General features: G+C 33.6%; 1 protein-coding gene across 1 annotated transcript in view; it reads right to left on the reverse strand.

Moving 5' to 3' along the window:
* Positions 1-1,542: 1,542 nt before the first annotated feature.
* The window catches only part of LOC110449834 (chloride intracellular channel protein 4-like), a 12,251-nt gene continuing 2,635 nt past the window's right edge, over positions 1,543-11,158 (reverse strand). Inside the window, exons 3-4 of the mRNA XM_021496962.1 lie at positions 5,807-5,983; positions 1,543-5,240 (exon numbers count right to left, since the gene is read on the reverse strand). Of these exons, the coding sequence (XP_021352637.1) occupies positions 4,794-5,240; positions 5,807-5,983 (624 nt within the window). The 3' untranslated portion in view covers positions 1,543-4,793. The remainder of the gene's footprint in view (positions 5,241-5,806; positions 5,984-11,158) is intronic.

Below are 11,158 nucleotides of genomic sequence, written 5' to 3' on the forward strand. Positions count from 1 at the left end.
GGGTTCAACAGCAGCATTATACAGCATTATACACATGGGTGTCATACAAAAAGCTGGATTTGTTAAATTATTCAGTCTTTAAAACTGTTTTGTGAAAATTTATTCTTGTATAAATGTTCTATTTACATATTTGAACATGTTCTTATTTTTGTAATTTTCATTGAATAAATTACAATACTAACTTGTGTTATAAACATGGTATTGCTCATTTTATTAGCTCACCTGGTCCAAAGGACCATGGTGAGCTAATGCTATACCGCAGCGTCCATCGTCCCTCCACTTTTCCTTTAAAGGGCTACTAGTCCTGAACGGCCAAGTAGATTTTGACTAAATTTGGTCTGGAAGATCCTTGGGCCAAGGGGACTCAATTTTTTATAAACGGTGGGTGTGGCCCCCCTAGGGGAAATATATAACAAATTCTTTAAAACCCGTCTTCTGTAGGAATGAAAGGATTTGTTCCATATTTGGTCAGAAGCAACCTTGGGGAAAGGGGAACAAATTTTGTATAAACCGTTGGTCTGGCCCCCCCCAGGGCCTAATAGGGGAAATAGAGGTACCGCGGGTAAAACCTTTATAATCCTTCTTCTACCATCAGGATTAAGGGATTTTATCCTTATTTATTCAGGAGCATCCTTGGGCAAAAGGGACTCAATTTTGTATAAACGGTGGGTATGACCCCTCTAGGGCATAGGGGTGGGCGCGCCCGGGGCTCTGTTTGAAGTTTGTTCTCGCTATACCTCAAGTACTGGATTGATCTTTCTGAAATTTCATATGTACTTACAGCACCTACCATGGAGTGCTATATCTTTACTTCATACCAATTATTTTATACATATTCAGGTGAGCGATACCGGCCCTCTGGGCCTCTTGTTTAATACAGGCTCATTTTAGTGTAAGCAATTTGGGTTTCAGTTTTTTCTCAAAATAAAGAATGAAAGCTGTTGAATTAGGTTGTGTTTGTGAAATGGTTACAATTGTATTTGTAACAGGTCATTATTTTTGTATGCCTCCGCTAGGATCTCTGGCTAAATAGTCTTACGCTCTACCCAATCAGCTCAAGAGAAGTTTTCCCTAGCCGAGTCAGTATGAAGTGGCTAGTATTTTTCAAGGGCGACATATTTATAGCTGATATTTAAGTGTAATCAAGTGCCAAATTTATTTCATTGTATTTAATTTATCAGCATACCTGGGTGACCTTGACCTGTCCAAACATTATAGAGAGCTGTAATAGGTAATTGGTCCAAACATTAGAGAGCTGTAATAAGTAGTTGGTCCAAACATTAGAGAGCTGTAATAAGTAGTTGGTCCAAACATTAGAGAGCTGTAATAGGAAGTTGGTCCAAACAGAAGCGAACATACTAGAATTCTGTACAATAACTTTATTTCATAAATCTATAATATATAAAGATTACATGTGACAATGATTTTACATAGGGAATATAACAAATGGTCCAAACATTAGAGAACTGTAATAGGTAGTTGGTCCAAACATTAGAGAGCTGTAATAGGAAGTTGGTCCAAACAGAAGCGAACATACTAGAATTCTGTACACTACCTTTATTTCATAAATCTATCATATATAAAGATTACATGTGACAATGATTTTACATAGGTAATATAACAAATGGTCCAAACATTAGAGAACTGTAATAGGTAGTTGGTCCAAACATTAGAGAGCTGTAATAGGTAGTTGGTCCAAACAGAAGCGAACATACTAGAATTCTGTACACTACCTTTATTTCATAAATCTATCATATATAAAGATTACATGTGACAATGATTTTACAGAGGTAATATAACAAATGTACCAAAAGATTGGCATATGGACACTTGAATCTGTTATGGTCTTTATGTAAATGCTGATGCTTTGCCTCGATTCAAGCCATTTTAGGTTTTATTTGACACATCTATATCGAAGTATGAATCATTCACACTCCAATAAATGAACAATCAGTTGTGTACAAGATATTAAAGCTGTTTCAATACCACTGTATTTCCTGGAAGCCAACGCCAGAATTTAACCAACCAACAAGGGCAAAAGTCAATGACAAATATACAAATTAATTTGCACCAAAATTTCTCCAATTTGTTCTATACAAAAGTTTTTCAAATTATCTTTGCCTTTCATAACATGCACACAAGCTGGTAAACAAACAAAACAAACAAAAACAAAATATGATTAGACAAATTTCCATCTGTAAACTTTCTTCATCAAATTAATGTGACAATTTAAGTTGTGAATTCATAATTTTAATGAAAAAAAATACTTTAATATGTTTAATTGAAAAATGAACTTGTAATGAAATCATTTGTGAAATTTGTGATTATAAGAACGAAAGTGACCATCAAAGGAACACATATAATACACAATTCCTGTTTCCCTGAATCAACCCAATCAGTTTCCATGTATATAACATAATGGAGCAATCAAGAACGAATTGTTTTTAAGGGGACTGCACCTGGTCCTGTGATTAAATCAATACTAAATGTATAAACAAGTAGATAAAACAGACGTAAACTCCAACAACAGACCAACATATCAGTGGGGGGTGTGTTAAGCATTTTTGTAACACAAACACAAAATGCACGACTATAACTCATTTCTCAGCACAGCCTCTGCAACGCAAGGCAAAGCTCATTTAATGTAGATTATAAACGGAATCCTTCTTACAATGTAGGTGATGATTAACTATGTATCAATGATGAATATGTATACAACATGGTTTTCCATCAACCAATTGAAATGTCCAATAATTTCCTCCAAGTTGTCACTACCTACATTTGGTAAGGGTAAGAAATGAACACCTTCCTGAAACAATCTGATAATGACAAACAAATATTTGAAATTTTCAAAATATATATATCAACATCAACCCTTCATTATTTCTACATCTATCTACATGTAGAGTAAAAATATCTTGTCTATCAGACAGACTGAAGTGTATCCTCGTTAGGTATGGGAATAATAATACATTTTAATATAGTTATCACTGTTAAATAGTTTGTTAACATAGACAATTGTTATCACTATATGTTCAAGGGTTGCACATACAGTAAAGAGCTTGGTCTATAAGGCAGTCAAAACAATTTCTTAGTCGTATATTGAATGTTTCCTTATGCGTATCAATGGAACTGGTAAAACTTAAAACCACTCATTATCTCCTAATTACAGCACTACAACCTTTAAAGATATTTTACATAAGAAGAAAAGAATTCTGTCATCCAGTTTGATTTCATCAAGACCATGAATTGTACATGTATATAGATATGTATACCATCATTTACTATATAACTCTTATCTAAAGGTGATCAATGCTTTCCAAATTCAGTGTTTTAAGTAATCCAGTAACACATTGTGCGACTTTATCACAAACCTAAATATGTATTTAGTATTCTTTGTGTAATATTTGCTATGTCAATCTTCAAAACATCGCAGTCGAGTCCATCACAATCTTTCAGACCACTATTTATATTCAAAGGTAATTATGTATTTATACATAGAGTTAAATATCTTTGATAGAATCAAATTAAGAAGTATTTACATAATGGAGCCCTATTTTGCTCTCTTTGCCGTCAGCCTCCGAATCTTATTTCTATATTGATCATGTTGACTTGGCAGCCGTGATGTTGCGAAGATGTACAATATGACCAATAAATTAATAGCCTCTTCAATTTCTATTAGGAATAGTCTTGTAAAACAGTCAATAAGATGAAGGCACAGTAAATATATTTAAAATTTAGGCACAAGAAGTGGACGGTGCTTGCTTTTGAAAGACAGACTTTGACAAGTTGGATGAATTTAGAACTACTGGCTTAACATACAGTACCATTTCAGTTGCCAACACTTCAACATTAGTGTGTTACAAATTCAAATAACTTCACCAAGATTAAAATAAACTTCCATATAAAGAAAAAAGTTGCACAGGACTTTATGTTTAACATCTTGTGCAGGAAACATGGTCTAGTTTTCATTCACTGGTAATAGAACAATACTTTTTCCTATTAATCATCATTAATACAACATTACAACCCCATCCGAAAATTAGGTTATAATAATCTTACAGGCAATAAACATGAATAACATATATATATTTAAACAGTGTAAAATAATTTTCTGCACAAACATATACATGATTGGACACTTATGTAAAATGCTTTCTCTGAAATCTGAATAATATTTTGACTTCAAGTTATAAGTTCTAGTCAATACACAAGGGTATGCACAATATATGTTACCTTACAGACAGTACCAGAAATAAACAATAACGAACCAATACACCATATGGAAAGCCCTCTTTCCTACAGGTGAAGTCTCAACAAAATATAACATTATGTTCTCGGGTCTAGACTATGAAATATGAATCGATATATATGAATATATATAAACAATATACAGTCATCATTTTGAAGTTAAAGTATACAACTGTATTCTCAGTTTCTTGGAAGATTACTGAAATCATCCTTTATGTATAATTAAAAGGTGTCTGTTTGTTATATAAACTGCCTGCCCAAGGCATTTAGCAAGAGCCATGCATTCCAATGGAAATTTGATGAGTGTTTTGGGCCTTCCAAGCACTAAATGGAAGAGGCATTGAGACTAAACAAAGGTCCATATTTTTAACCCCCTCCTGTACACTCAAGCTCTTGCTGAATGGTTACTTAAATCAATACCGGTACTTGAATGGTACCAAAGACTTTCGGGTGCAAAGATCATAAGTGCACAAATATCAGTGACTTAGACATGATTTCTCCAATCTACTCTTAATCTTTAAGACTAAGAATAGAACTGGTATTCACTCATTTGTACCACTATTCTCGTCTGGATTATCTCCATTTGTGAAATTTTCCTGTCCCTCATCATTCTCCAACTCCTGTTGTTGCTGGTATACCTCCGTGTTGATCTCGTCCGGTTCTGGCATTTGGTCCTGGTCATCTCCATTCTCTCCGTTTGGCTTTGCTTCCTCCTCCTCCTCCTCCCCGTTGTTGATCACTTCCTCCTCCTCAGTGTTAACTACCTCCTCCTGGAGGTATTCCATAGGCACACTTATCGTGGGGGGCTCTAGCTTTAACAGGTGTGGGGACTTGGCCCCCACCAACTTTTTGACAGCCTTCTGGATGTAATGTGAAATGATATCCCTGTCTGCTGGTAGCGTCTGTACAAAGGCCGGTACAGAGTAGGCATTTTGTAAGTATTTCCATATTCCAGAAAATTCACTTGGAATCATGTAGTTATTGAATGCCTGACAAATAAAGCAGAAAATCAGTTTATAATGAAATCTTGACAGTTTTATATAGTACTAAAGCTGAAGGTATTTGAAATGTTGTCAAAAGCAAAATGTTGAATATCACAATATTCCATCTGGATTAATCTCTCTATTAATTTTTATTTCTATCAAAATTTTAAAACAGAATAAGTCTTGATAAAAAGCCTCTGATTTTATTTGCTTTTCATTTACCCTTTTTCTTAACTTTTTCTTTGAATGTCTCCCTATTTGTATTGCAAAAATACTCTTTTATGTAAAATTCCCACTGGACAAATCGTCACAGTATACCTTTTTTTTATTCCAAAATTTTCTGCCAATATTTTGTAAAATTCATCAATATCAATGTGAATCAAACGGTTAATCTTAAAGAAATGTCTTTTTTACCGAAGTCAATATCTAATTCACAATTAACCTTTTTACGCTAGGAAATTGCGTATCAAGACAATATTAGCAGTACTGGCTACTTTAAAAATATTTTGAGCATCATGATTAGCATACGCGACGTAGTAAATCTTGGTACTCAAACTGTTCAACACACTTACATCACCAGCTACCCGGACATGTTGCAGTTTTGGCAAAAGGCAACAGTCGGCATACGATAAAGAATTTCCACATAGGAACTTGGTTTCTAATTTGCAAAGGTGTTGATCTAAGACTTTAAGGTAATTTGTTAATTTTACTCCATCTGTGTCATTGCCTTGTAGATATGCGTTGAATTTCTGAAGAAGAAGAAAACAAAATCTTGTTAAAAAATCTTAACGCCTTATAAAATATTTCAGAAATCTATAGGTTGAGCTAATAATAAACAACCTGTTCTAAGGAACGACCAATCTCAGCAAGTCTATAAGCACAAATATGCCTGGATATTACTTCACACTCGAACCTTTACTCTGTTATGGCTCTTCAAGATATATTACAACAGTTCAATTACACATATCAGACTGAGCAGCAGGACAGGTAATGCGAGAAAATCTTGATGAATGTACCAATGCATTAGCCAAGAGTTCTACTCAGAGCTGTCTTTTATACTGGAGTAGTCTCCCCTTTCATGCAAATATTTAGCAACCAGAGTTCCACCCCACCCCCGACAAAAAGCAACTTCACTTGTCAAGGTATTAATCTCTCAATGTTAATGATTTTACCAATAGGCCTTACAGCCTGATAGTTCAGGTATCATTTCAATGTTGGTTAGTAACAATGGTTAACGATTGCCAGTGTAAAAGCTCTCTAATTTAGTACACCAGAACACTTTGTTTTTAATGAAATATTTCTGCAGGTGACTTAAATAAATCATAAAATGACAAGAATAATAAGTACTTTGACTTGATGGCTCCCTTTACCTTACATTATAGCTGTGGAGGAAAGAATCATCAAGGTTAATCACATGCTAAAGGTAACTCATCCCCACTTTGACCTTTAACCCAAATACATATCACCAACTGATCATGAGAGTACTATCTTTTAGGTTTTATAATATATTATCATACAGGGAATTTGAGAAGGGCAGATAGTCTTTCTATTAACGGAATATAAATATTTGGACAAGAAGTTTACTTTTTTTTGCAAATTACATCAAATCTAATGAAAAAATGTACATTTATATTTCCAAAAATACTCTTTCTACTGTTGTTTTGGATTGCAGGCAGTAATAATGATCGAGCAGGATAAATGGGAAATAGAATTGGCAAGCAAGTTAATTTTCACTCCCATGAAGTTTTCATGTAGTGTCAACGTCGATGTCAGCTGATTCAGCTTCTTGAGACTACTATGCTATGTGAATATTTTGATTACTGAATTTCATATCCTAACTCTTTAAATTGACTTTTAAAGTTTAAACATTCCATTAGGCATGTACACAAAGTTCTATTTATGTCCACAGGCTGCCATACATGTGTTTTAAATTATAACTGAGGTTTACTCTCACTTCCTGACCGGGCTTGTTGTGTGAATCATACACCACCGAATCATGTATCGGTGACCTCTGGTTCTCCACTCCCTGCTGTATATGATCTAACATGAGCAACAATTAAACTAGTTTTTCACTTTGTTTCCCACCCAGTTAAATATGTTGGTTATCAGTAATCCCTCCACATAAACAGTTTACCACATTTCTAATCTGTTTTATACATCAGCTGTGTATATGTATCATATTCTAGTCCAGCTACATTTAATTCACACCCCAATGTGTCTCTCTACCTCTATATACATATATATATATATAGATCACATACAATATACATGGTACATACAATTGATAGTGGGAGGGAAGCTAAAATAACCCCATTTACACTGCAGCAACAGTGAAAGTCAGTGAAATTCATTATAATGCACTAGCTATATATAGAGGTTAGTGACATTCTTAGCTCCATGACATTACATGATGTTGTACTGAAGGTCAGCGACATTCTTTACAGCGTAATGAAGGTCATCGATATTCTTTACAATGTACTAAAGCTTAAGGTCATTGATATTCTTTACAGCGTAATGAAGGTCATTGACATTCTTTACAATGTACTAAAGCTTAAGGTCATTGATATTCTTTACAGCGTAATGAAGGTCATTGACATTCTTTACAATGTACTAAAGCTTAAGGTCATTGATATTCTTTACAGCGTAATGAAGGTCATTGATATTCTTTACAATGTACTAAAGCTTAAGGTCATTGATATTCTTTACAGCGTAATGAAGGTCATTGATATTCTTTACAATGTACTAAAGCTTAAGGTCATTGATATTCTTTACAGCGTAATGAAGGTCATTGATATTCTTTACAATGTACTAAAGCTTAAGGTCATTAATATTCTTTACAGCGTAATGAAGGTCATTGATATTCTTTTCAATGTACTAAAGCTTAAGGTCATTGATATTTTTTACTGCATAATGAAGGTCATCGATATTCTTTACAATGTACTAAAGCTTAAGGTCAGTGATATTCTTTACTGCTAATTACTGAAGGTCATTGACATTTCCTACAATGTACAAGGTCAGTGATATTTTTTACAGCATACTGAAGGCCAGTGACCTTCTTTACTGTACATGTGTACTAAAGGTCAGCGACATTCTTTGCAGCGTAATGAAGGTCATTTACATTCTCTACAATGTACTTAAGGTCAGTGATATTCTTTACTGCTTACTGAAGGTAAGTGACATATATACTGCAAACACCTTCTCGTGAATGGATGACTGTTTTTAGACAGACATAACACCTTGATTTCCCATCATCTAGGTGTTAATTTTGTCTAAAAAAGAACTTTAGCTTCAATTTGTATACATTACCTAACATAAGTATTAAATTTAAACTGCAGATAATTAATTCAAATTTCAAATATCTTGGGAACTACACATTATCCTAATGCTGATCTGGATCAGGGGAACCTAATTATCAAAATTTATCACAACCTATATATATATATATCAACTAATGTAAACATGCAAATCTTAAACTTGATTACTTTATTTTTTACCAGTACAGTAATAAAAACATCTACTTCAACTATGGTGTAACATAGAATTTGTATATGTTTTGGTCTTACTTTTTTGTATTCATGCATATATACACACAGAGTATGAACTAAATATGAACAGCTGACCCGGAAAGACAATTACAATATTTAAGCAAATAGGTAGTAGGATTCTGCATGTACATGTATATATATGTACTTTTTCCCTTCTTGGACAACAATATTATGAAATTAATTTAGGTTAATTTTAATCTGTCTTCAATTTATCTAAAAATAAAAGAAAAAACTCAATAAAGCTGGAAAAATAATAATAATAATAAAGAAGATGTTTCAGAAATAATTTCCTGAAATGAATACAACTGATAATGATGTATGATTTAAGGAAATCTTATAAACACCTTAATACTGAACTTCAAATACCTGAATATATGTATAATACAGTATGTATAATTCGACACAAAAATTGTACATGTACATTTATATACATTCATGTATGTCCCAAACACCTGAATATTTACTTTGTACACCTGTAAAGGTTATGCTAATTAAGCTCTTCCAAAATCTAAAATGACGAATGACAATTAAATTGCTAATTCATGCAAACTAGTCACTCATACATTCATCAACTATACCTTACATAATGTAAATGACAACGCTAACCTTGTCTAATTCAAGACTTGTCTCAATAAATGCATTTAAGTGGCCACATCAATGTCTCGAGCCTCAACTTATACATGTGCATGCATATGTGCCTGACAATTTAATCAACTTGATTTATAAGCACTCTCTAATGTGGAGTAAACAAGACATTTGGTCCTGGCGTGGCAAACGTGTGCTGTAACACTAAATGACTACGAATAATAATAAACCTGACTTCAAATTTATCAGAATATTAAATATTGAAGTCTGGATTTAATACAAATATATTTGTACCCCCATAGGTATTTAATTTTTGACCTCATTTAATTTACTTTAACACCAACATACTGATCAAAATTAGATCTGATATCAGTCACAATCAGGAAGTGATCAAGTGTAGAAAATCATTGATTTTTGGGACAGATATTGGAGTGTAGGACTAGGTTCTAATACCCATGGAATTCTCCCATGTTTTGAAGATCCACTATGTCTATAAGTATCAGGACTCATCAATATTTAGAAAAAGATGTTAGGTACTTGCCTGAAAAAAATCCTTTAAAAAATCCCTGGAAACTGATCATGAACACAATAGAATTATTTCTGCCGAGACAAGTTGCTGGTATGACATGCATCAATGTGTGTCTATATAAACCCTACTCTACAGGTTAGAACACATTGCATGTTGGTTGGCAGTTGATCTCGGAACTACATCCTCAACGTCAATGTCAGACGGTGCAAACCACTATGTACAGTACTCAAACCTTTCTAACGGGACACCAGCAGGTATGTGATGTATATATATATATATGCCTCACACATGTGTACATGTCAAGTATGGCAGACAGTGCCATCAACCATGTATAGAAATTTGAACAACGTATCCTCTAGGGAAAACCTGAAGAAAATGTTTAGAAATATCCTCTCAAGTCTTATTTTGTTATATCACTTCTAGGTCATACAAAATTCTATTGCTGTTTTAGGGTAACATCCTGATTGGTTGATAGGGTAACCGGTAACCTTAACAAAATTATTATTGTACATCTATTTAGCCTTACTGTATTTTCTTTTTTTTATATAATTGACAAATGTTTTGTTGACATAAGTTTGTCATTTCGAAAATTAAATCGAAATAGAAAATAATTAAATTCTTCAAGTCTGAACAATTTTTCAAACATCCCATCCCGAGAGATCCCATGTTAACTTGTTTTAGGTCTACCGCTACATATAATACTATCCAAGTGGGCGGATCCACCAAGTGTATTTATAGCACAGATTGTCCCATCACAATTCCAGTGTTGTGTATCAGATGTTTTCCTCTACTGATTGGCATGCAACTGGTATTCACTAAGATCACCCAAGCTTGGTATATTATGTTTACATGTAGACAATTCAGACATTTTGCAAAGGTGTGCAGTTTAATACCTGAAAATCACTTTCCTTATTATTTGTATCAAGTTCACAATAGAATTTTGTGAATCTTAGCCTAATAGTCTGGGAACTAGCAATGCTATTCTGATATTTTTTTTAGAATCAGTTGATGCTATAAATGTATCCTATAGAGGCCTACACATCCTGTACAACATGAACTAAGATCTATATTTCTATGAAATAGGATCTATGTTTTANTACTCTACAGGTTAGAACACATTACATCAATGTGTGTCTATATAAACCCTACTCTACAGGTTAGAACACATTGCATCAATGTGTGTCTATATAAACCCTACTCTACAGGTTAGAACACATTGCATCAATGTGTGTCTATATAAACCCTACTCTACAGGTTAGAACACA

This window comes from Mizuhopecten yessoensis, unplaced genomic scaffold (assembly GCF_002113885.1).
Source record: "Mizuhopecten yessoensis strain PY_sf001 unplaced genomic scaffold, ASM211388v2 scaffold4823, whole genome shotgun sequence".
NCBI classification, from domain to species: domain Eukaryota; kingdom Metazoa; phylum Mollusca; class Bivalvia; order Pectinida; family Pectinidae; genus Mizuhopecten; species Mizuhopecten yessoensis.